General features: G+C 45.5%; 1 protein-coding gene across 1 annotated transcript in view; it reads right to left on the reverse strand.

Annotated features, from left to right (window-relative positions):
• The window catches only part of GALNT17 (polypeptide N-acetylgalactosaminyltransferase 17), a 439,450-nt gene that overhangs the window by 188,189 nt on the left and 224,146 nt on the right, over positions 1-27,115 (reverse strand). Inside the window, exons 4-5 of the mRNA XM_040260662.1 lie at positions 6,718-6,892; positions 3,034-3,231 (exon numbers count right to left, since the gene is read on the reverse strand). Of these exons, the coding sequence (XP_040116596.1) occupies positions 3,034-3,231; positions 6,718-6,892 (373 nt within the window). The remainder of the gene's footprint in view (positions 1-3,033; positions 3,232-6,717; positions 6,893-27,115) is intronic.

Raw genomic sequence — 27,115 nt, forward strand, 5'->3', positions numbered from 1 at the left:
GAATATGGAACAAGGGTTGTTCAGTCACTAAGTCGTGTCTGATTCTTTGTGATCCCATGGACTGCAGCATGCCAGGCTTTCCTGTCCTTCACTCTCTCCCGGAGTTTGTTCAGATTCATATCCATTGAGTTGGTGGTGCTATCTAACCATCTCATCCTCTGCCACTCTGTTCTTTTGCATTCAATCTTCCCCAGCATCAAGGTCTTTTCCAGTGAGTCATCTCTTTGCATCCGGTGGCCAAAGCATTAGAGCTTCAGCTTCATTAGTCCTTCCAATGATTATTCAGGGTTGATTTCCTTTAGGATTGACTGGTTTGAACAGGTGTCTGTCCATTTCAAAACCCTACTCTGGTTTAACAAAATTTTATAAACTAAGAAAGAACTTCATGGATCCTTGCAGAAAATCCTCACTCCTGTTCCACAGTTGCCCCTTTATACCAACAAACACATCCCCAAAACAAGGGCAAAGAATGAATAACATGGCCCCTTCCATCTCTTTGAACATAGAACCATGAAGATATTAAATCAGTTTTGATTCTCACATAGAACTCATAAAAAATATTGAACCATAACTCGGGTAACACCTTGTTTGAAAATCAAAGCATTTGTGGTGGGTTGAACAACACCCTCTGCCCCCTTCCTCCTGAAAAATATCCATATCTCATCTCTGGAACCTGCTTATGTTACCTTATATGGAAAAAATGGCTTCACAGATATGATTAAGTACAGGATCTCAAGAAGAGAGAGATTGTTGTGGGTTATTCACATTGATCCTAATTGTCATCACAAAGGCCCCTATGGGAGGAAGTCAGGAAAGTCACAGGAAGAAGGTGGCCACGTGATGAAGGAAGCAGGGGGAGAAAGTGATGCAGTAGCCATGAGCCAAGGAATGAAACAGCCTTTAGAAGCTGGAAAAGGCAAGGAAGTGGATTCTCCCTTCCAGTCTCCAGGAGAACCCACCTGCAGACACCTTGCGTTGAGCTCTGTAAGGGTCACTGCAGATTACTGCCTGTAGGATATAAGAAAATACATTTCTGTGTTTTAAGCCAGGGGTCCCCAACCCTTGGGCCATGAACCGGGACCGGTCTGTGCCCTGTTAGGGACTGGGCTGCCCAGCAGGAGGAGAGCCGCAGGCAGGCGAGAGAGCAAAGCTTCACTGTGTTTACAGCAGCTCCCCGTCACTTGCATTTCCTCCCATCAGATCAGAGGAGGCATTAGATTCTCATGGGAGTTTGAACTCTACTGTGCACTATGCGTGTGAAGGACTTAGGTTGTGCGCTTCCTTATGAGAACCTGGGAAATAGATGGGGAAACAGTGGAAACAGTGTCAGACTTTATTTTGGGGGGCTCCAAAAATCACTGCAGATGGTGACTGCAGCCATGAGACTAAAAGACGCTTACTCCTTGGAAGAAAGGTTATGATCAACCTAGATAGTATATTCAAAAGCAGAGACATTACTTTGCCGACTAAGGTCCGTCTAGTCAAGGCTATGGTTTTTCCTGTGGTCATGTATGGATGTGAGAGTTGGACTGTGAAGAAGGCTGAGCGCCGAAGAATTGATGCGTTTGAACTGTGGTGTTGGAGAAGACTCTTGAGAGTCCCTTGGACTGCAAGGAGATCCAACCAGTCCATTCTGAAGGAGATCAGCCCTGGGATTTCTTTGGAAGGAATGATGCTAAAGCTGAAACTCCAGTACCCTGGCCACCTCATAGGAAGAGTTGACTCATTGGAAAAGACTCTGATGCTGGGAGGGATTGGGGGCAGGAGGAGAAGGGGACGACCGAGGATGAGATGGCTGGATGGCATCACGACTTGATGGACGTGAGTCTGAGTGAACTCCGGGAGCTGGTGATGGACAGGGAGGCCTGGCGTGCTGCGATTCATGGGGTCTCAAAGAGTCGGACACGACTGAGCGACTGAACTGAACTGAACTGAACTATGAGAACCTAACACCGAATGATCTGATCCTGCGTTATGGTGAATAATAGTGTATACGGTGTATAATTATTTCATTTTATCAAAGTGAAAGCATTAGTCACTCAGTCATGCCCGACTCTTTGCGACACCGTGAACTGTAGCCCACCAGGCTCCTCTGTCCATGGAATTCTCTAGGCAAGAATACTGGAGTGGATAACCATTCCTTTATCCAGGGGATCTTCCTGACCCAGTTATCTAACCTTGGTCTCCTGCGTTGCAGGCAGATTCTTTACCATCTGAGCCACCAGGGAAGTCCACTTCATTATATATCACAATGTAATAATAATAGAAATAAAGTGCACAGTAAGTGTAATGGGCTCCAATCATCCTGAAACCATCTCCCCCACTCCGGATCTGTAGAAAAACTGTCTTCTACAAAACTGCTCCCTGGTGCCAAAAAGGCTGGGGCCTGCAGTTTTAAGCCAGTAAATCCATGTTGATTTATTATAGCAGCCACAGGAAAGGAATATGGCATCAAAATCTACCAACTTCATTCACCATCCCTTATATTTCACCTTCCCAACTGGTCCACCACAAAGGACTTATCTCCTTGCCTCCAAGGGAAGCTGGCTGGGGTTTGGGGCAAAAGTCATACCAAGCTGTCCAAAGGCCCTGGATTACCCATGGAGGGGGGCAGGTGCCACACAAAAAATGTCCTTTGTCTAAGTGTTCCTATATCACGGCAATTGTAAAGCATCCAAGTATGGAAAAGTCCCAGGAATTAATACCTTTTCAACTCCACGCTTAAAAGCTCCTAAACACAGTTCAACAGAATATGAGGAAGAATAAAAAAGTGTGAGCATTCCTATTGACTGCCATCCTTCAGGACTGCTGTTTGATAAGCTGAGGCAGAAAATTTTTAGTGAAAAAGAAGCAAAATGCAGCATCCTTTCTCAACAAGAAAACTTCAGTGGGAAAGCATCCCAAATCCTCAAGCAGCTGTTTTCCCCACTGCGGCTCCATCCCCAGGTGGTTTCTCCCAGCCTGTCTCCCTCCCTCCCTGGCCTGGGATCTGGGGACGCAAAGGCCTGCAGGGGACGCGCAGTTGGCACAGACCTGATGGGGAGGGAAGGGTCTCCGGCGTCCCACCAGTCTTTCGGGGGGCTGATGTACATGCACCATAGCTCCCAGCTGTACCCGTGGGCCGAGTTCTCATACCGCTGCACCTCGAAGGTGTCCTGCTTGATGTTGTCGATGGAGGGGAGGATCACACGCTTCCGGTTCTCCTGGATCCGTGAGAGGACCGGTTCGGCCCTGAAACACAGAGAAGTAGAAATAAAAATCTCTCTCCTGGGCTTCCCTGGTAGTCCAGTGGTTAAGAATCCACCCTGCAATAGCAGGGACACCAGTTCCATCCCTGGTCCGGGAAGACCCCACATGTGGTGGGGCAACTAGCCTGGGGCACCGCGATCACTGAGCCAGTGCTCTAGAGCCCGGGAACTACTGGGAAACATCCTTCAGTAGACTCTGCAATATCAACTCAGGTCAAAAGTTAGCATCACGGGCTCCGCAGAGCCCGTGCTCTGCAACCAGAGAAGCCACCACAATGAGAAGCCTGTGCACCCAGTGAAGAGTAGACCCCTCTCGCCGCAATTAGAAAAAGCTCGAGTGCAGTAACAAAGACCTACTACAGCCAAACCATAAATAAATAAATAAAAAATCTCACTCCTGAGGCTCACCTGCACCCCCACTGGCTCAGACCTCAAGACCACAATGAACAGAAGCATCCTAGCTGAAGGCTGGGCTTTGGGCACGCTGGAACTCACAGGGAGGCGGCTCCAAATGGATCAGGTGGCTTTAAACGAGCCCCGTAGCCTGCAGCTCAAGCCCTCGGCCCTGTGGGGTCACCACAGTGTCACCTGTGCTGGCTTGAAAGGCCGGAGGCAAGAACTGAGAACCCAGGGCCTCTGGCCCAGCAAGTCTGGCCTGTCTTTTATACCCACAGTGTCTAAGTCAAGGCCAGGCCCTCCTGAGAGAATCTGCACTGCCCTGCAGTTTCATAGTTTTCAGTTTCCCCTCTGGCACTGGCCGATGCCTCCGGTTTTCTTTTTTTTTTTTTTTTCGGTTTTCTTTTTCCTGCAGGAGCTGAATTGTCTTTCCCCAAATAGGTCACTTCTACCCTTGATGGCCTGGTTTCAATATGCATTTCACTAGCTTCTTTGTGCCTGTGACTATTTCAGTTGTTTTAATTGATTATTTAATTGATTTCTTAAAAGGCATCTAATTGGATGGGTTCGGGATGGCAGGCAGGAACTAATTGAATGCAAAAGTGGGCAGAATCCTGCCTCTCAGCGAGCCTGCCTCCTCGGGGCTGCAGCAGGAGAGAGGCAGGGACCTGGCTCAGGGTTCAAGGAGCAGCCCTGCCAGCTCAGGAGAAAGCAGATGGCCAGACACCCTTGCCAGGGTGTGTTCTCCGAGGCAGATGTAGGAAGGGATCATTTCCCACATTCGAGAAGGAAAAGATGGCTCTCAGAAACCAGGGCATTAATCTCCCTGCTTAGAACAGAGCACAGGCTTTGGAAGGGAGTCAAGCGAAAATCCCATTCCTCTGCATTATTTGGAAGAATAATGAGAAAGCTCGGCCTCCATCCCATCTCTTTTCATTTGCAGCTATTGAATTACCTGTTGGCACATCTCATCTTTCTATTTAAAACGAGCAATAAAATATACCCGGAGCCATTTACTGCCTCTGATACTTTTGCACACGCCATAGAAGCTGATGCCAAATGGGACCGACTCACGATTTCTAGATGTGCTTCAGAGCTCTGCCCCTTCCAAGTCCTCACTCTTGCTGTTGTCCTCCAGGAATGCCCTTGTGCCTGGGCAGGAAGTCTAGCCACCCACATAGAGTGCCACCTCTCTTCTTCTCCCAAGAAGCCTGCCTTGATTTCTCCCAGTAGACAACTCATCCCTTCCACTCTTAGACCATCTTCTCCACCATATTTAAGTCACTCCGATGACATGCTGTCCAGGAATGTGGAGGTCAAGACAGAGAGGAACAGGTGGACATGCGAAATAGAAGGCAAAACCAGCTAAAGCTGGAGGGGGATTGGATAAGTTAACACAACATGATGGAGAGAGAACTGAGTGATGGGGGCATGGTGGTGCCACCTGATTGGACAGGAAAGAAATGAGGAGAGGATGATGTGGAGGAAAAGGTGAGACAGGGCAAGGCTAAGGCTCCATGTGTTCAGAAGGATTCTTGCTCAAGAGTTCCCAAACTTGAGTGAGCAGCAGAGTCTTTGGGTCGGGGCTGGTTAAAGCAGATTACTGGGTCCCACCCCTCGAGCTTCTGATGTCATAGGTCTGGGTGGAACCCAGGATATATATTTCTAACACGTTTCCAGATGATGCTGGTCTGGGGACCACACTTTGAGAATGATTACAAGATAACAACGAGGCTCAGGAGAGGTCAGGGCTGTAGACCAACAACTGTGTGTATCAGGGTCTGACAGCAACAGAAAAAAACAAGGACGAAAACTGGGCTCTGAGATGGTAACAGATGCCTGTGTGTACGGGAAAGGGCCAGTGTTTACAGTGACCCCAGGTTCCAAAACATTGTGTGCTCATGTGCAAAACCCTCCTTTTATCTGGCCATTAAAAGGATTTTAAAGTTGATTTCAAATGAAGAATAGACATTTCAGTGTTTAATTAGTGATGGGACATGGGCTTTTCAAATAGGGTACTGTGAGACCGCTCATATTCGAGATGCTATCATTCCTTTTTTTTGGCTGTATCGGGTGGCACAAGGGATCTTAGTTAAAACAAGGATCAAACTTGGATCCCTTGTAGTGGAAGCATGGGGCATCAACCACTGGATCACCAGGGAAGTCCCAACGTTAATGAAGTTAAAGACTCTGCTTCTTACTAACCCTCTGCAATCTGGGGTAGGGGTTTAACCTCTGACTTGATTTACCATTGGTTAGTTAGAAATGGCAACCCACTCCAGTGTTCTTGCCTGGAGAATCCCAGGGACGGGGGAGCCTGGTGGGCTGCCATCTCTGGGGTCGCACAGAGTCGGACACAACTGAAGCGACACAGCAGCAGCAGCAGCAGCAGTTAGAAATAATCATATAACTGTAAAGCTTGAACTTAATTTTAACATGCTCATTGACTGATTTGGGCATTTTGGATGCTTTACTCTCTTATATACAGAATCTTCTCCTCCATGTGTGCCCCCCAATTTCTCTCATATTGTTCTTTTTACCAGGAAGTCAGGCCGGGCATGTTGGCATAGAGAAACCCTTCTCTTCCTCTAAATGATGTTAAAGACGATCCCATAAATTCTAGGAAGCTTTGCCTGAGTAGGCAGAATTATAAATGAATCTTTTCCCCCCCTGTAATAGTTAACCATCCTCCCCAGAAATGGAAACAAACAAATCAGCAAAAGAGAACATCAGGAATATGACTGCCTTGTCTTCTTAGCAAGGGGCATCTTGAGTTCTGTCTAACTAATATATCATTTTCACAGGGATTTTCATGATGGTAATGATGATGACCCTGATAGGATAGGATGATGATGGCAAGGATGACGATGATAGACTGAGTAAACAGCAGATGTATTTCTCCCTGCTTCCCAGTTTTATCACAAACTATGGTCTCACCTTCTTTTCACCCGCCCTTCCCCATTCTTCCCGGGGCCCCAGAAGAAACAGGCAAAGTGCGCCCACCTCCCAGACTCCAGATCTCCTGACCATGCTGTAGGTCCCAAGTGCTTCCGGGTTTTAGCTTGTGACCTACCAGCCAGCAGTGAACTCCACGTGGGCATCAAAGAAGCCGGTGACCTGGCCAGTGGCCACCTTCCAGCCCTCAATACGAGCTCGGATCAGTCCTTCTCTTTTCTGGTTTCTCACCACCTTCACCAGCCCGGGGTAGCGTTTGTGGACATACTCCTCCAAGGGGGCCTTCAGCTCCTCTGCAAATAACAAAACGCAGGAAGATCCATAAACAGGTCAAATGTGCATCCAACCCATTGTGCGGCTAATGCATCTTCAGATAGTCCAAAGACTCCAGAAAAGTTTGCATGTTAGTCATTTTAGTAAAAAGGACAACTGGGTCTGTGTGAGTCAGAAGACATCTCTGACTGATGTCCTTTGAGATTTCTTTTCTTTCTGCTCCCTCCTCCTTCCTTGGCCAGCATTCCTGTGCTTGCACTGTCTCCTGGGTCCTGTTTATCCACTTTATATGGTTTTTTCCACCTGCACATACACTAGTCCTCACGGGATGTGTTCTGGGAGGTCCAGACCCATAGTTACACCCTAGATGCAACATTAGCAGGGTTTGTGCTTTGGTCATAGGATGTCAAATCTTCACCTAGCCGTAGAAGCGCTACAGTGATGGCAAAAGAAACGCCAACAGGATTGAACGCTCCCTTCTGCCACCAGCAGGTGGTACAAACAGCATTATTTATATGATCTAATTTAATCCTTACAGCAACCTAGGTGGTTGCTAGATTAATCCCATTAATTTACTAGAGGAATTCCACTTTGCAAATTAAGAACAGTCTTAGGAAGTGGGCTGCCCTGGTGGTCCAGTGGTTAAGAATCCACCTTGCAATGCAGGGGACATGGCTTTGATCCCTGGGTAAGACCTCACAAGCTGCAGGGCAACTAAGCTCATGTACCACATCTACTGAGCCTGCGCTCTGACGCCCCTGCTCCACAACAAGAGCAGCCACTGTAATGAGAAGCCCTTGCACAGTAAATAGAGTAGCTCCTGTAGTCTGCAATTAGAGAAAGCCCTTGCATAGCAACAAAGACCCAGCACAGCCAAAAATAAATAAATACATAAATACAAATAAACATTTTTTAAAAAGAACAGTCTTAGGGAGGCTAACCTGTTCCAAGGGCACAACCGAGGAGCAGAAGAGATGAACCACAGGCCAAACGTGTCTAACTCCACAGACATAAAGGGATACCCTTGTGTCCTTGAGAATCATCATCTCATCACAAGGGAAAAAAACCCCACAGTTTTTGTTTCTATTTTTTAATAGCAGTATGAGACAAGGATGTTAACTAAGCTTACTGCAGCAATTACTTCACAATATGAAAGTGAAAGTCACTCAGTCATGTCTGACTCTTTGTGACCCCATGGACTATACAATCCATAGAATTCTCCAGGCCAGAATACTGGAGGGGGTAGCCTTTCCCTTCTCCAGGGGATCTTCCCAACTCAGGGACTGAATCCAGGTCTCCTGTATTGCAGGCAGATTCTTTACCGGCTGAGCCACCAGGGAAGCTTCACAATATATGTCAGGCAAATCATTATACTGCACACCCTAAACTTACATAGTGCTGTATATCAATTGTATCTCGATAAAAATGGGGGGAAAATCAGCAGGTGTAGAAAGACAAGCAGGGAAGAGTTGACAGAGAGGGAATTCCAAAATACACACACTCCAAGGACCCACCCTGACCTGGGAGAGTTTCCAGATCTGGAAACAGCCCAGGTGACTCAGATGGGAGTGGCCCACAGACAGTACGTTAGGAGACATTGTCACCTCTGACTGTGCTCTAGAAAAACGCCAAAGATTGTCTTTACAAATGTTGTACAGACCCCTCACTTGCTACTTATACACAGCAACTTTTAGCAAATGCCCTCTGGGTTGCCATTTCCTCCTGCAGGGGATCTTCCCAACCCAGGGATCAAATCCATGTCTCTCATGCCTCCTACTAAGGCAGACTGGTTCTTGACCACTAGCACCACCTGGGAGGATCTGGCACAGCCAGAAAAGATTAAAAAAAAAAGAAGAAATAAGATTTACATATAAGACCCTTTATATGCATTCAAAATCTTATTTCTAATACTAATTGGTCTATTATTAATATTATTCATATAGGTCTAGCTTTAACTCTCCATCAACAACAATGCATCTTTCTAGCTAATCAATATCATTTTAAAGTCTAGCCGCTATCATTCTATAGCAGTAGTCACCAGCTTCCAACTTACAAGATTTAGGAATACATTGTTCCAAACAACTGAAGTGACAGCCTGGGGGCTGTCATGGGAACACAGTGAGATGCCAGCATCCGATTAGCAAGGCCCAAGAATGAATGACCCAGAAGGCTTCCCTTCCCAGGCCCTGTATGTGATTCTGGACCTCCTAAAGTATTGGGTTGTTTCCCTGCCTGGATTTAAAATCAATCTGGACACAAGCACTTTCTCAAGATGCTTACATTCTGGGTAAGGAGATGAGACATGGTCAAAAAATTCTAATATTCAGAAGCTAAGAGCCAAAAAAAAAAATAAATAATAATGGCCACAGAGGGAAAGGGTTACAAGGGCACACAGTATTGTGGACACAGTGGGAAGAGATGACTGCTTAGGAGATGTAGAGTTCCAGAAGACTTCAGGTCCCACTTTGGAAAATGTGTGTATTCAGGAGGCAGGGGGCAGAGTCAGAGGATGAGAAAAGCTACAAACAGCATCACAGGGGCAGAATCATACCAAGGGTTTGGGCTAAGTCACTTCAGTCTTGTCTGACTCTTTGTGACCCCATGGACTGTAGCCCACCAGATTCATCTGTCCATGGGATTTCCTGGCAAGAATACTAGAGTGGGTTTCCATGCCCTCCTCCAGGGGATCTTCCTGACTCAGGGATCAAACCAGCATCTCTTACATCTCCCGCATTGGCAGGCGGGTTCTTTACCACTAGTCTACCTGGGAAGCCCAAATGAAGGGTAGAGTTTCCAAAAGAAGAAGCTGTGAATTCATGTCACAAATATTTACAGAGCGCCTCCATGGCTAACAATGATACAATCCCTATTCTTGAAGAGTTGTTCAACAGCCAAAGTTAGGAAAGTCAAATGCATTAGAGAAAATGAGAGCTAAGAACAGGCCATTTGATCTAGACAAATTCAGATCAATGGGACCAGTGAGGAAAAAAAAAAAAAGAATTCCCTTCTGAATACAGCTGGGTCCTTTGGGGACAGGGTGAGTTTAGGGAGAAGTGAATGAGCAGGACAGCTCAGGACTAATTTCTAGAAAAGCTGGTCCTGGTGGAACAGAGATGTGACAGCTTGAGGGCACCAGGGTGTTGAGATTTAGAAGTCACTTCCTTGGCTCAGATGGTAAAGAATCTGCCTGCAATGCAGGTGATGGGGGTACGATCTCAGGGTTGGGAAGATCCTCTGGAGAGGCGGATGGCTACCCACTCCAGTGTTCTTGCTTGGAGAATTCTATGGACAGAGGCGCCTGGTGGGCTACCATGGGATCCTAAAGGGTTGGACACGACTGAGCGACTAACACTTTCACTTTTCAGTTTAAAGCAAGAAAGTCCACAAGCTAACCGAATGAAAACAAGGCCCCCAGGCTCATCATGGAAGGAAAAAAATCCTCAATCTGACAGCAGTAAGAAATGTCACATCCATCACCTAAGATCCTTTATCATCCTTAACAGACGGACTACTCCTGGACATTATAATGACAGCAAGAAAAACATTTTACATAAGATTTTTCTCACTGGCAGACTCAGAGAAGACAATAAAAACTCAATTCTATGGGCTTCCCTGATGGCTCAGTGGTACAGAATCCACCTGGGTCTTGAAGATTCCCTGGAGGAGGAAATGAAAACCTGTTCCAGTATGCTTGCCTGGGAAATTCCCTGAATAGAAGGGTCTCGCAGGCTACAGTCCACAGGCTTGAAAAAGATTTGGATATGACTCAGCGACTAAAACAGCAACTTTGCAAAAATAAATGTTTACCTATGAGTGTTATCAAATCCAATCCTAAATTGGTCTAGAGCCATTTGGGAATGCTTGTGTTTCTTAAGGTTTGGATCAATAACATTTGAGGTCAAGAGGGGAGAGGCAACTACTGCCCTTCATCGGAACGGACCAGAAGGGAGCTCTATCTGCTTCTTCACAATAAAAGGAACAGCCGTCATCCAGACTTTAGGAGTACATATTGCAACAAGAAAGATACAGACAGTGAGAACGAAAGCAAAAATCATTATTACAGAATTTTATCCAGACTCTGCAATTTCAGTGGTATTGGAGAATAAAACATCAGTCTAGTCCCTTGTCTCTAAACCCTGTTCCAAGAAAAGTGTTGACCTAGAAGACTCATCTCCATGTGCTCCCAAAACATGTGCATGAACCTGGGCACCACAAGGATGTGAGCTTGGAAGTGGCCACACTGTCCAGGACTGGACTCCATCTCTACCTCTCAACCCTCCTAGTTATCAAGTCTTGACAATGAGACTTACTGAATGTGCAATTCTCCTCAAGGTATGGAGACTCAAGATAATCAGTCCAAGTTTAGATGTTGTTTCTTCTTTTTTTTAATGCACTAATTTAAAAAAATTTATTGGAATATAGTTGGGCTTCCCAGGTGGTGTTAGTGGTAAAGAACCCACCCGCCAGTGCAGGAAACATAAGAGACGCTGGTTCAATTCCTGGGTTGGGAAGATCCCCTGGAGGAGGGTATGGAAACTCACTCCAGTATTCTTGTCTGGAGAATCCCATGGACAGAGGAGCCTGGAGGGTTCCAGTCCATAGTGTCACAAAGAGTTGGACATGACCGAAGTGACTTAGCACACATTACTGATTTACAATGTTGTGTTAATTTCTGCTGTACAGCAAAGTGAATCAGCTATATGTGTATATATACATGCATATATATATATACATTTACATATATATATGCCATATGCATGAGAATTGCCAGTAGGTCTGGGGTGTGGCCCAAGAATTCACATTTCTAACAAGCTCCACGGGGCTGCCACTGCTATTCTGGTGAACACTCTCGGAGTAGCTCTGACTTAGAGCCAGTCCCTTATCCAACCCCATCTGTGACGAGTTAACCCCTGCTCATGAAATAGGTCTTATCTGAAATGAGCAGACGCTCCATAATCCCAGTGTTGGCCACTGCTAGTCTCTGCTTTTGCCCGGGCCTTCTTGTTCCACCTTGTCTGAAAGATGGAGCCCCTTGGAGATGACTTGAGTCTAGACAGTGAGGGGTTTGTCTTGCCCAAACTGGGATCCTGATGGCTTCCTTCCACCCACCCCTCACATGGAGCAACCTCCCCATCAAGCCCTTCAACAAGGACCCGGGGGTTCCTAGCTTCTGCTCTCACTCCCACAGTCCGTTACGACGATGAGTGCTACAACTCCATCAACACTGCCTCTGCTGCCGTCGGCAGCACCATCACCACCACAGCCACTTAGAACCAACACTCCTCCCCGCCAACAGCTGCTGAGGTGTGGGCATACTGCTCACTGCGAATGCATGGGTTGTGACAGCTGGGACGAGAAAATAGCACATATGGCATGTTCCAATTAAAAAAAAAAAAAAAAAAACCCGAGAAACAAAACCATCTGCCTCAAAGCCATTGTTCTGCAGAGTGTGAGTTTCCTCTCCCTAGGAATCACCGGGCAGGTGGTGCAGGTTCCTGGACTGCCCTAAACGGATCTAATTTTCTGGGCTTGGTGGGGCTGACCAGAAGTCCAGATGATTCTCCCACAAACCTTGAACTTCTCAAAAACACTGCTTGATTTTTTTCTTTCACTGGTTTTACCATGTTAAGATACACATAAAATCAACCTTTCGACCACTTTAAAGGTACAATAGCATCACGTGCATTCGCAGTGTGGCTCAACCATCACCCCTATCTAGTTTCAGAAACTCATTACCCCCAAAGGAAAGCCCCACATCCATTAAGCAGTCACTCTCCATGTGTGGCCCATCTTCCAGCCCTTGGCACCACTCATCTGCTTTCCATCTCCATGAATGTGTCTGTTCTGAATATTTCAAAAACTGGAGTCATAACAAGATGTGGCCTTTCTGTGTCTGTAAGTCCTGGTCGATTCTGAAGGTGAGGGGAAGCAAATTTTTTTTTTTTTTTTAAGGTGTGACTTTAAATTCCTTGGCCTTACTGAAGGTCTGATTCCTCATTCTGCTGCCTGTTAGCTTTTTTGATCCCCATTTTGGCTATTTGGTTGACTGGAAGCTTATTTACAAAACCCCTCCAGATTCATCCAAGGGGGTTCTGGTTTCTCTGAGAGGAGGATCCAGCCCTTGGATCTGTGTTCACACCCCTAGAGTCCCCCTGACTCTGACACTAGCCTTTCTCCCCATCCCTGATGGAAACTTCCAGCTCACCGTGCTTGCGGGTCTTGAGTTAGCAGAGGGGAAAACCACCGTCCAAAATGCAGGTTCGGCACAGCCATCAGGCATGATGCCCTACGTTTCTGCAGTGCTTTTTTATGAGGTTTTTTTTTTAATGTGTGAATCATCCATGATGCCATCAAGACTCCTCCTCTCACCAAACTCTGAAGGGACAATGATAACCCAAGAGGCACCCCCCGCCCCTGCTCCCCGCCTCTGCCCCTGCACCGCTCTCCATTGCATGGACCTGTCTCTGAAATCCTAGCCCTTAAGAACATCCATGGATTTCCCAGGTGGCGCTAGTCATAAAGAACCTGCCTGCCAATTCAGGAGACGTCAGAGACAAAGTTTCCATCTCTGGGTGGGGAAATTACCCTGGAGGAGAGCCATGGCAACCCACTCCAATATTCCTGCCTGGAGAATCCCACAGACAGAGGAGCCTGGCAGGCTACAGTCGATAGGGTCACAAAGAGTTGGACACAACTGAAGTGACTTAGCATGCAGGCAGGAACATCCATGAGGTTGTCATACGGAGTGAAATTAGTCAGAGAAGGAGAAATATTGTGTGACATGCCTTATATGAAGACTCTATAAAGAAATGATACAAATGAACTTATTTACAAATTAGAAACAGACTCACAGACTTACAGAGCAAACTTACAGTTGCCAGGGGGAAGGATGGGGAGGAGGGATAGTTAGGGAGTTTGGGATGGACATGTACGCACTGCTGTGTTTAAAATGGATAACCAACAAGGACCTATTGTAGAGCACAAGGAACTCTGCTCAATGTTATGAGGCAGCCTGGATGGGAGTTTGGAGGAGAATGGATACTTGTATATGTATAGCTGAGTCCTTTGCTGTCCACCTGAAACTATCACAACATTGTTAATTGGCTATACGCTGATATAAAATAAAAAGTTAAAAAATAACATCCATGGAGAGAGCAAGAGCAAGCATGTGAAAACACAAGACAAAATAACACAGACGATGGCTACGTTGCATGTTTTATTCTCCGGGCATCTCTCAGTTTTGCGGACTTAAATAATGCATTGTCCGACTATGGGAGTGAAAAAAGAGGCGAGGTGAGAGCTAGAAACTTCAGGAAGAATGGGGAAGATTAAAAAGGGATGCTTTCGGCATGTATGAAAGCATTTTAAAGGCAATGCCACAGTGAGATCAAAGCAAGGAGAAAAGAAAGCAAAAGACGAAAAGAAGCAAGAAAAAAGATGTGAGGTGCAAAATACCAAAGTGTTAAACTAAATATATCACACAGAGCAGTGCATTCAGGAAAGAGACTTTGAAAAGGAAAGCCATCTCAGCTTTTACTCCTTTGTTAAGAAATTCCTCTCTACTGCTTCTTCCATTTAAATTTCACCTTAAAAAACAAAACAAAACAAAACAAGAAGCCCAACCCCACAGGAAAATATCATAATGCCTCTCTGGGGGTGGCTCCAGACTGCTCCCCCAAATTAAGAACATTCCCCTATCTCACCCCATCAAAAGGCAGTTGAAAATCTGGTACTTGCAGCTGATTCTAATAATAACATGTGAATTTAAGCGATAAAATTTGTCTACAGCCTGGAGTGTGTTTTTCTTTCATTATGTTTCTTATTTACTGTGATATTGATTCTGAACTCTCTGAAGCTGGCAAATCTCTTCTCTGAAATAACCGAACTCACCATCTGGAGGCGGGGGCGGTGCTCAGGGGCAGCAAAATGGCACACAGGAAACCCTGGAGAGAGCAGGGTCAGAGCCCAGCGTTTGGTCACTTCTTAGAGTTTCCTTAAATGCAGCTGTCAGCCAGGAATGGAATAAGAGTAAGTTATCTGGTCAGTCTCCCCTTTTCTGATATTTTGGGTACCTCTGTATTCAGAGCCCTGAATTCTCTAAGGTCAAAGGCAGTATGGGTCCTTTGAAGTGAAATGAAAGTCGCTTAGTTATGTCTGACTTTTTGTGACCCCATGGACTGTAACCCACCAGGCTCCTCTGCCCATGGAATTCTCCAGGCAAGAATACTGGAGTGGGTTGCCATTGCCTTCTCCAGGGACCTTCTGGAACCCAGGGATGGAACCGGGCTCCAAAATCATTGTGGATGGTGACTGCAGCCATGACATTAAAAGACGCTGGCTTCTTGGAAGAAAAGCTATGACAAACCTAGACAGTGTATTAAAAAGCAGAGACATCACTTTGCCTACAAAAGTCCGTACAGTCAAAGCTACAGTTTTTCCAGTAGTCACATACGGATGTGAGATCTGGACAATAAAAAAAAAGGCTGAGCACCAAAGAACCGATGTTTTTGAACTATGGTGCTGAAGAAGACTCTTGAGAGTCCCTTGGACTGCAAGGAGATCAAACCAGTCAATCCTAAAAGAAATCAACCCTGAATATTCATTGCAAGGACTGATGCTGAAGCTGAAGCTTCAATATTTTGGCCACCTGATAGGAAGAGCCCACTCACTGGAAAAGAACCTGATGCTGGGAAAAACTGAAGGCAGGAAGAAAAGGGGATGACAGAGGATGAGATGGCTGGACGGCATCACCGACTCAATGGACATGAGTTTGAGCAAACTCTGGGAGATGGTGAAAAGAGAGGGAAGCCTGGCATGCTGCAGTCCATGGGGTCACAAAGAGTCAGATGCAGCTTAGCAACTGAACAACACTGGTCCCTACCTGAGAGGGTTGTTTAGGGTGTTAAATAAGAGGATGCGTGCAAAGCACTTAGCTCAGGGCCCAGCACACAGGGGACACTCAATGCATGTCCAACTTGTTACTCATTTTTTATTGTATGTGTCTCTTTATACAGGTGAACAGACGATAGGCATGTCTTGGGAAACAAGAGGATGACTCTGGCAAGGGGACAGGAGGGCTTCGAGGGTGAGGAGGGAGTCTTGAACCAGGAGGAAGAAGGAAAGCACAGAGAGAGGTGACTCTTGCCAGAGACTCCTCCAGAGTCCTAGTTCCAGGAGCAGGATGGCTGAGTAGGAGCCTTGATTCCTGCAAATTCTTTACTATTTTTTTCTTTTTATTGGAGTATAGTTGCTTTACAATGTTGTATTAGTTTCTACTGTACAGCAAAGTGAATCAGCTATACCTATACATATATCCCCTCTTTTCTGGATTTCCCTCCCTCCCTACCACAGAGCATTGGGAAGAATTCCCTGTGCTATACAGTAGGCTCTTATTAGTTACCCATTTTATACATAGTAGTGTAAATATGTCAATCTCAATCTCCCAATCCATCCCACCCCCTTTTCCTACCTTAGAAAGTGAAAGAAAGAAAGTGAAGTCGCTCAATCGTGTCCGACTCTTTGCAACCCCGTGGACTGTAGCCCACCAGGCTCCTCTGTCCATGGGATTCTCCAGGCAAGAGTACTGGAGTGGGGTGCCATTTCCTTCTCCAGGGGATCTTCCCAACCCAGGGTTCAAACTTGGGTCTCCCACATTGCAGGCAGATGCTTTAACCTCTGAACTACCAGGGAAGCCCTTCCCTACCTCAGTGTCCATATATTTGTTCTCTACGTCTGTGTCTCTATTTCTGCGAATAAGCTCATCTGTACCATTTCTCTAGAATCCACAAATATGTGCTTAACATATAATACTTGTTTTTCTCTTTCTGACTCTGTATGACAGTCCCTAGGGCCATGAACTTCTTTTTTTAATGGGTATCATCAACATCTCCCAGTGTCAGAGGGTGTGGTCTAGACTCCAGGAGACGTGTGCTCAGCACCACAGAGCCGTGCCCGGGAGGGTGAATGGCATGTCAGGCCCCTCTGTGTTTATGCCCTCCACCCCAGGGTTCCCTGACTTCCTTCAGGCATCCTTCACTCGCAGGGGCCCTTGAAGCCAGATGTCCTCCCATCAATAAAACAAGGAAACTAGCCGCCAGGCAGGACCTGGCCATCGGATTCAGAAAGCAGCCATGGTGCCCCAAGGGTCAGAGATAAGGAAGGCTTTGTTCCAACCTGCGAGCAGGTGCTGGGCACGTACCCTCCCGGACTCTGCAGCACAGCCTGAGGCCAAAGAGCCTCTGCCCAGCAAACTGCCCAGAGCTCAGAGCTGAAGAGATCTAAAGATTCTTTCGTCAGGATCAACTCAGGACCCACCTCACTTTTCCAAAAAAATAAGATTAAAGCTCCAATGCTGCTCCTTGGGGAACAAAGGTGAAAATGGCCACGCCTGACCTTTCTGACTGAATTTCCACCGACCCTTGGGCTCCCTTGACCCACCGTCCCTCTGTCTCACCCGATCCCCATCCCCAGCCAGGCTGTTCAGGGAGCCATTTTTTTTTTTTTTAATCCCTCCTGCTCTGAGGCTGCTCAGCATTGTCACAGGACGTGATCATGCTGCCCCTCTTCCATCCTGTGGCTCAGCAAGTCCCCCACCTCTGACTGGGACACTCTCTCTCTGAAACTCCATCAATTCTTACATGTTGACTCCCACTGCCCGCCTTCCTCTCTGGGCAGGCTGGGAGCTGGGACCCTCTGCTGCAGTGCTGCGATGCCTGCATTTGAACACACCTCTCCTTGAGCGACAGGAGACAGAAAGAGTGCATGAGATTAAAAACGACTGTGTGAAAGAGCGGCTGGGGCAAATTCTGGACAAAAGCTACAAAGAGCCCGAAATACCCAACTGCCACTTTGGAAGAACCTGGAGCAAAAGCAGGGTGCTGCACAGACCCCCTGCACACAACACCACCTAAAGGGTGGGCTAACTAGCTTAGTCGCCCCTGCACCCACCCCTGCCCTCATCCCTTGTAAGGACTAAGCTGGACCCCCCACCTCAGGGAGCCAGCAAGCAAGGGAACCTGTTGCTTGTTCTTGTTCCCCTCTGCTTCAGCAGGGGCCCCAATAAAGCTCCGCCTGAGTCTGGCCTCTGATGAAATTCTATTCCCTGGTGGCTCAGACAGTGAAGAATCCGCCGGCAATGCAGGAGACCCGGGTTTGAGCCCTGGGTTGGGATGATCCACTGGAGGAGGGCATGGCAACAAGGCTTCCCTGGTGCCTCAGATGGTAAAGAATCCGCCGGCAATGTGGGAGACCTGGGGTCAATCTCTGAGTTGGGAAGATCCCCTGGGGGAGGGCATGGGAACCCACTCCAGTATTCTTGCCTGGAGAATCCCCATGGACAGAGGAGTCTGGTGGGCTACAGTCAATGGGGTCACAAAGAGTCAGATACGACTGAGTGACTAAGCACAAGGAAGCCAAGAACCCTGGTCTGTAACATCTGTACGTTTCAAGCATTTGTGCCCTGAGATCCAGGTTCGTCCACTTCCCTTCTCCCACCCATATGTCCAAGTTCTAACTGTCTCTCACGATCCAACTCAAGTGCCACATCCTTCTCAAAGGCCCCACTGATTTCCCCAACTTGTGGGAGCCCCAAGCGTGAATCCCATGGATGCGATTACAACATACAAGGTCCGTGGGTGCCTGTCCACCCTGCTCCCTCTGTTTCTTGAGATTTCCCCCAGGGTTACTGGAGTGTGGTAGTTCTATGCATTACCCTGTCCTCCTGCCACAGTTGGCAGGTCCAGTGAAGGCCATCTGACCCAAACTAGAGCACCAATTCCCTTCCCTGGGATTCCCCTGGAGAGGTGGTCCTGCCCCCTACAATAACTGAAGCTGTAATTACAGTGTCAACATTGGGCCATCTTTGCAGCCATGCTTCCCTCCAGATGGCCTGGAAAACTGGAGGTGGCCAGTCTTCCCAAGCCAACAGGGGAAGGAGGAGCTCAGAGACAGCGGAGCCCGGAAAGAAGAACACTATTATGTCTGAGTGCCTGGGTCTCACTTTCCCTGGGCCCAGCTTCCTTCTCATCTCTGGGGGTGTATAAGCCCCTCCAGGACCTTGTATTGTTGGGTCTTGTGTGTGTGTGTTTAGTTATTTAGTCATGTACGACTCTTTGCAACTCATGGACTGTAGCCCGCCAGGCTCCCCTGTCCATGGAATTTTCCAGGCAAGAATACTGGAGTGGGTTGCCATTTCCTCCTCTAGGGGATCTTCTCAACCCAGGGATCGAACCCGAGTCTCTTGCATCTCATGCACTGGCATGTGGATTCTTTACCACTAGTGCCACCTGAGAAGCCCAATGGGTCTTATCTAATGGAAAACCAAATCTGATCCCAAGGCAAAACTTTCAACATACATTAAAAAAAAAATTTTTTTTTTTTTGGCTACACAGCATATGGGATATTAGTTCCCCAACCAGAGATCGAACCTGTGCCCCCTGCGCTAGAAGCGCAGAGTCTTAACCAGTGGACCACTGGGGAAGTCCCTCAACTTAGTTTTTTAATTACTCCTGGTTCTGTAGGAATGCAACCCATTCCCCTTGGTATCACAGTCAAGGTCGCCAAGGTTAAAACAGAAACTTTTCCTCCACTGGAAGTTTGGCTGGAAGACACACAATTAATCTGTAGAGAAGTTGTCACATAGATGGAATAAATGACCAGAAAGCTCGACGGAATGTGTGTTTACCGTAATTCAAGCAATGAGACCCTTAAGCATTTATCCCAGATAAATGAAAATTTATTTTTGTATCAATATCTGTACACCAATGTTCACAGCACCCAAATCCCCTTCCACTGATGAAGGACTAAACAAACTGGGGGTCCTTCATTGCAGTGCAGAGTCTCTAGCTGCAGTGTGGCATGTGGGATGTTAGGTCCCTGATCAGGGATCAAACTTTCATCTGCTGCCTTGCAGGGATTCTTAACCACTGGACCATCAGGGAAGTCCCTGTACCAGAGTTTTGCAAGAGGTTACCAGTGGGGGAAACTCAGAGAAGGGCACAGACCTCTTGTACATTTTTACAACTTTTTGTGAATCTAAAGTTATTTGAAAATAACGAGGTTTTGTGTTATTGTTTTTTTAAGCAGTTAACATAGAAAGGTTTAGCTGAGTTCTCACATTATCTCAAGTGTAAAGATGCACTCACTCATTCCCCTCTTCTCCTCATGGCCTGAAAATACCACAGGGAAAAATGCAAATGTACAACCTAATTGTGGTTACAGACACACAGAGCACACGCTGTCACACTGCGGTGATCTGGTTGGGGAAAAAAACCAAGTATTATTTCCAATTATTAAGGCTCTTTACAGGTTGGGGAGAGGCAGGTGCTGTTCCAATAAGGAAGCCTGGCCCAGTATGGAGCAGTGTGATAACAAGGTGTCCCTTGGCTACTTCACTCAGAGCCTCAACACAGGAAAAAAATGTTATCTTCCCGAAACACAAGACCTCTCCTATGTCTGCAATGATAAACCAAGAAGAAAAGCAAACAAGGCCAGTATGCCTTCTCTAAAATCCCTTTTGAAAGCCCGGAGGGTTGAGCCTTCCATTGAAAAGAGTTTTCTAACTCAATACATCGTGCTTTCAGCCAGTGAAGACACAACCAAGAGAAGCGCTTGATCAGGGGTGCTCTACAGGTCTACAGCCACCCAGGGCACCAAGAGATGCAAATCTTGACGACTGGAGACAGGTGGTTTTTGAGATCTAAACGAACACAACAAGGGCACTGAAGCCAAGATATGTATTGGGGTGGCCAAAAAGTTCATTCGGGTTTTTAGATGGAAACCCCCGAATGAACTTTTTGGCCAATTCAATAGAACAATGCTAAACACAAAAACTCCCAGGATGATGCCAGGGGAAGTACAAACACTGTTTTGCACACGTACCTTTTAAAGGAACAGATCCAGCCAGCCCTGTAACTCGGCAGTACACAACGCAGTGGGGACACAAGCGCAGAAGGGCTCTGGTTCTTGCCCTCAAGGATCCTATAGTTGAGAGACGGGCAAGTGCACGGGGATAATACAGCGAGCTAAGTGCTGAGCTGAACGATACTCATGTCCAGGAGCAGAGGCTGAGAGGGTCCCCAACCCAGCTACATCTAGGAAATCCAGGAAGGCTTCTCAGTGGAGGTGATGCAAAAATAGATGTTGAGGAATAAGCTGGAGTTGGCAAATCAAGTAACACCACAAGCACACTCAATAGTTACACGTTTGATTATACTGCCAGAACTTTTACTGGATTGGCCAAAAGTTCATTTGGGATTTTCCATACTATCTTATGGAGAAACCTGAACCATTTTTTGGCCAACTCAGTACAATGTGCTTTACAAGTATCACCAAGAAAGCCCATAATTTAAACTCTGCATAAAAGCCACTATCACCCACAATTTACTCAAGCTCAGAAAAGGTAGGTGCCTTAGCCAAGACCTCCACATACTGCTTAAGGAAAAGAGGAAAAAAGTTTTTAAAAAATAGTTAGAAACTACTGATAAGACATGTATTATGCATATAATTTTATGCATTAAAGATTATAATAGTGGAAACGAAGAAGTTTCTAATATTATTTCAACTTAACGGCTAATGTTACCCTTCAGTTTGGAAGGCACAGCAAAGTTCCAGGGGAATCTGGACTTGACATATCCAAAAGGTGAACTCAGTCCCTCTCCCAAACCTGGTGGTGGTTCAGCTGCTCAGTCATGTCTGACTCTGCGATGCCATGGACGATAGCCCACCAGGGTCCTCTGTCCATGGGGTTTTCTAGGCAAGAATACTGCAGTGGGTTGCCATTTCCTTCTCCAGGGGATCTTCCTGACCCAGGGGTCGAACCTGTGTCTCTTTTGCCTCCTGCATTGGCAGGCAGACTCTTTACCACCGTGCCACCATATTGCTTATCTTAATGGAGAGCACCAACCTGTCCTGTCTCTGTAGCCAGGACCCTGGGACTCCTCTCTGACCCCTCCCTCTTGTTTACCCTCCTTCATAACCAATCAGTCCTCATGTGAGTCAGTCTCAATGTTTCCAAATCTAAAACATTTTAGCATATGAAAACAAATATTTCAAATAAATGGTGAGGGTGAATTATTAAATATGTCTAGATAACCATACTTTTTTTTTTGTACAGTTCTTCCGTGTATTCTTGCCACCTCTTCTTAATATCTTCTGCTTCTGTTAGGTCCATACCATTTCTGTCCTTTATTGAGCCCATCTTTGCATGAAATGTTCCCTTGGTATCTCTAATTTTCTTGAAGAGATCTCTAGTCTTTCCCATTCTGTTGTTTTCCTCTATTTCTTTGCACTGATCGCTGAAGAAGGCTTTCTTATCTCTTCTTGCTATTCTTTGGAACTCTGCATTCAGATGCTTATATCTTTCCTTTTCTCCTTTGCTTTTTACCTCTCTTCTTTTCACAGCTATTTGTAAGGCCTCCCCAGACAGCCATTTTGCTTTTTTGCATTTCTTTTCCATGAATATGGTCTTGATCCCTGTCTCCTGTGCAATGTCATGCACCCCATTCCATAGTTCATCAGGCACTCTATCTATCAGATCTAGGCCCTTAAATCTATTTCTCACTTCTGCTGTATAATCATAAGGGATTTGATCATGATGATGTGATCACTCATCTAGAGCCAGACATCTTGGAATGTGAAGTCAAGTGGGCCTTAGAAAGCATCACTATGAACAAAGCTAGTGGAGGTGATGGAATTCCAGTTGAGCTGTTTCAAATCCTAAAAGATGCTGTGAAAGTGCTGCACTCAATATGCCAGCAAATTTGGAAAACTCAGCAGTGGCCACAGGACTGGAAAAGGTCAGTTTTCATTCCAATCCCAAAGAAAGGCAATGCCAAAGAATGCTCAAACTACCGCACAATTGCACTCATCTCACATACTAGTAAACTAATGCTCAAAATTCTCCAAGCCAGGCTTCAGTAATACGTGAACCGTGAACTCCCTGATGTTCAAGCTGGTTTTAGAAAAGGCAGAGGAACCAGAGATCAAATTGCCAACATCCGCTGGATCATGGAAAAAGCAAGAGAGTTCCAGAAACACATCTACTTCTGCTTTATTGACTATGCCAAAGCCTTTGACTGTGTGGATCACAATAAACTGTGGAAAATTCTGAGAGAGATGGGAATAGCAGACCACCTAACCTGCCTCTTGAGAAATCTGTATTCAGGTCAGGAAGCAACAGTTAGAACTGGACATGGAACAGGAGACTGGTTCCAAATAGGAAAAGGAGTACATCAAGGCTGTATATTGTCACCCTGCTTATTTAACTTATATGCAGAGTACATCATGAGAAACGCTGGACTGGAAGAAACACAAGCTGGAATCAAGATTGCCGGGAGAAGTATCAATAATCTCAGATATGCAGATGACCCCACCCTTATGGCAGAAAGTGAAGAGGAGCTAAAAAGCCTCTTGATGAAAGTGAAAGAGGAGAGTGAAAAAGTTGGCTTAAAGCTCAACATTCAGAAAACGAAGATCATGGCATCCGGTCCCATCACTTCATGGGAAATAGATGGGGAAACAGTGGAAACAGTGTCAGACTGTATTTTTTTGGGTTCCAAAATCACTGTAGATGGTGACTGCAGCCATGAAATTAAAAGACGCTTACTTCTTGGAAGAAGTTATGATCAACCTAGATAGTATATTCAAAAGCAGAGACATTACTTTGCCGACTAAGGTCCGTCTAGTCAAGGCTATGGTTTTTCCAGTAGTCATGTATGGATGTGAGAGTTGGACTGTGAAGAAGGCTGAGTGCCGAAGAATTGATGCTTTTGAACTGTGGTGTTGGAGAAGACTCTTGAGAGTCCCTTGGACTGCAAGGAGATCCAACCAGTCCATTCTGAAGGAGATCAGCCCTGGGATTTCTTTGGAAGGAATGATGCTAAAGCTGAAGCTCCAGTACTTTGGCCACCTCATGAGAAGAGTTGACTCACTGGAAAAGACTGTGATGCTGGGAGGGATTGGGGACAGGAGGAGAAGGGGACGACCGAGGATGAGATGGCTGGATGGCATCATGGACTTGACGGACATGAGTCTGAGTGAACTCCGGGAGTTGGTGATGGACAGGGAGGCCTGGCGTGCTGCGATTCATGGGGTCACCAAGAGTCAGACACGACTGAGCGACTGAACTGAACTGAACTGAACCATACTTTCAGACAAGAGTCTCTAGATGAAAACTTTCTCAGACCTGATATAAAAATATTTAGTTTGTTGGAATTTACTTTGAAAAGGAATGTTTACCTGTAAGAAAATATGCATAAATATTTGTACCTTCTAAGGGTTATAAATAACTTCCTTAGGACATTACTGGAGGAAAAGACTGATGGATTTGACTATATAAAAATGCTAAATTTATGCTTGTCTAAAAACATTGTCAACAAATTAAAATGAGAGCTCAAATTGAGAGAAGTATCTATAAAATGAAGGTAAAAAGTTTTTCTTTTAATATATACAAAGTTCTTATAAATCAATAAGATAAATATTCCAATAGAAAAAATTGAGTGTCATTAGCAGGCAAATCCATTAAGAAAGAAAATATGGTCAAATATATGAAAAAGTGTTCAACACCACTACCATTCCAAAAATGCAGATTTAAAATGAAAAATGATATGCATTTGTGACTCACCAGACAGCAAAGATAACAAAGATGAATGAGGTCTACTGTTGGTGAGGATACAAAGAAAGAGACAATTTCACATACTTTTCATGAGACAGTATATGCATTTGGAGAACACACTCAATTTCTATGAAAGTTCTTAAAAATGAATATAGAATTTCTGGGATAAGATGATGAATGTAACTCACAAATTCGACACAAGCTGCTGAAGACTATAGGAAAGGGATTCAAAAATAAAATAAACAAACCTATGACCTTCAAGGTCAGAGAAGACACAAGGTGAGACATCAGCCACAAAGCTAGGGAGCCTGGAAAGGGGATTCACAGATTGACAGACGTGTCTGACGCCTCTGCTGCCAAACCTAGGAAGTCTAAACACTCAGAGTGTGTGTGTGTGTGTGTGTGTATACACATGTATATACAGAATGAAATTTTACTTTACAGTTCAATGAGAGTAAATATAATCACACTGTTGTACAAGCACACCACCACCATCCATCTCCAGAACTTTTTCACCTTCTCAAACTGAAACTCTGAATCCATGATACAATAATGCCCCATTTTTCTCTCCTCCAGCCCCTGGCTGTCTAATCACATTTTAAGAGGTAATCATGAGCAGACAATAGGCTAGCTGGACATGCAAGAAAGCCCCCAAGGTGGGAGATAGAAACTACATAACAAAGAGGGAAAAAAAAAAAAGAACCCTGTGGAAACAGACTACACAGGGAGAAAACTGAAAAAAACAAACAAGACATTATTAATATCCTCCAAGGGATCAGAAAACATATTGCTTCCATTAAATAAAAACAATACACTATAAAAAGAAACTTTCAGAGAATAAAAATGAGGATTTGGAAGCAAAATCGTGATAGCAGAAATAAAAAAACTGAAAAGAAGGGAAAGGAAATAAAATTGAAGAAAGCAAATATATCAGATCAAAAAGATAAGGAAAGATGGCAGAGAGAAGATAAGAAAATCAGGGCTTTTAATCTAGGAGGTTTAATAATGGAATATAATGGGAGATGCCTAAAGAGAGTATTGAGAAGAATGGGGAGGAATTACCAATTAAAGATTCCAAGAAATTTTCTAAAAACTGACAGTAGATTCCATACTGATGCCACTGAATGACCAAAGGATGAAAATGAACCTACAAGGCTCATCACTGTGGATTTCCAAACAAAATGAAGATTCTGGAAAGGAAAGAAACATGCAAAAGATTAAGGAATCAAGACTCCTCTGTTTCTTCTAAAAAACACTGAAAGATGGAAAATAATGGTGCAAACCTATCAACATTCTGAAAAAAAAAAAAGTGATATCTAATTCAATCAGGTCATCATTCACACATCATCTTTCTGTCCTAAGAAAGATTAGGACAAAGCTTCTTTCAGACATGGATGATCTCAAAAGATTCTATCTTATACTATTTCTCAGGAAGCCTGAGACATTGAGTTTCACCAAAATAACAACGTAAACCAAGAAAGAGAGATGGAATCAAACATAGGTGGGGGGCAAAAGAGAGCTCCAGGAGGACGAGGAAGAGAGATGCATGCACCGTGGCCACTGTCCACAAGGGAGTGGTGTGACTGGATGCAGATGTGTTGAGGGCTATTACTACTATCTCCCCTGCAAGCTGACCACACTTAAAGCTGAGGGTAGATCATTTGAAGGAGTCTGGTCCCCATTCTTCCCTGTAACTAGATGTTCTGACCAGAGGCTAAGTGTGTGCTCCTACTCCACACCTGCTGCCTGGATCAGCTGAGAACACTGATTTCATCCTGATACTTCCCCCGAAGGCAGGCAGTACACTCTGATGAGGTCAGAAGCAGAAAACACAGGTCAGATCATTCCATCTGTCCAGCTTTCTGCCTTATACCCACTATCTGGTTCACACAGTAGCCCTGCCAGGTGTCCCCACCAGGGTGAGCCCTGTGCTTCTCTGGGGTCACTGATGACCGAGATGCCTTCCCCAGAAGAAGCTTTTGTAAGCCTTTGTTGCTGTTCAGTTGGTCAGCTGTGTCCAACTCTTTGTGACCCCATGGACTGTAGCCCACCAGGCTCCTGGTTCCTCGGTCCATGGGGATTCTCCAGGCAAGAATACCGGAGTGGGTTGCCATGCCTTCCTCCAGGGGATCTTCCCAACCCAGGGATCGAATCCAGGTCTCCTACAATGCAGGAGGATTTTTTTTTTTTTTTAATCAGCTGAGCTACCTGGAAAGTCAGAGAACCATGAGTGATCCCAAGTGAAGCAGAAAGAGGAAAACTGGAGAATAATCAGAAGACAGTGGCGCCAGGGCCTCCAGATGAGAAAGATGCCAGGAAGGAAGCTGCTAGCAAGGTCAGATGTGGCCACATAGGAGTGATTTCAGTATAAATAACTCACAAGGATATCAAGAATTGCCCCTTCCTTGGGCTTAATGTAGGCCAATGTCAATATTCAAGGTGAATGAAACAAATGACTTAGGAAAAAAAACTAATTAGGAAAGTCCCTGATTTACCTGTGTACACAGATCCAGAGTCACCTGACTACTTGCCCTTTTCCCTGAGCCAGTCTTTTTTTTTTTTTTTAATTCCTTTAAAAGCCTGTTTTTTTTTCCTTGAATGTATGTGATCCCATGGAAGTGAAGGGCTACAG

The sequence above is a fragment of the Oryx dammah genome, unplaced genomic scaffold (assembly GCF_014754425.2).
Source record: "Oryx dammah isolate SB20612 unplaced genomic scaffold, SCBI_Odam_1.1 HiC_scaffold_2, whole genome shotgun sequence".
Classification (NCBI taxonomy): Eukaryota; Metazoa; Chordata; class Mammalia; order Artiodactyla; family Bovidae; genus Oryx; species Oryx dammah.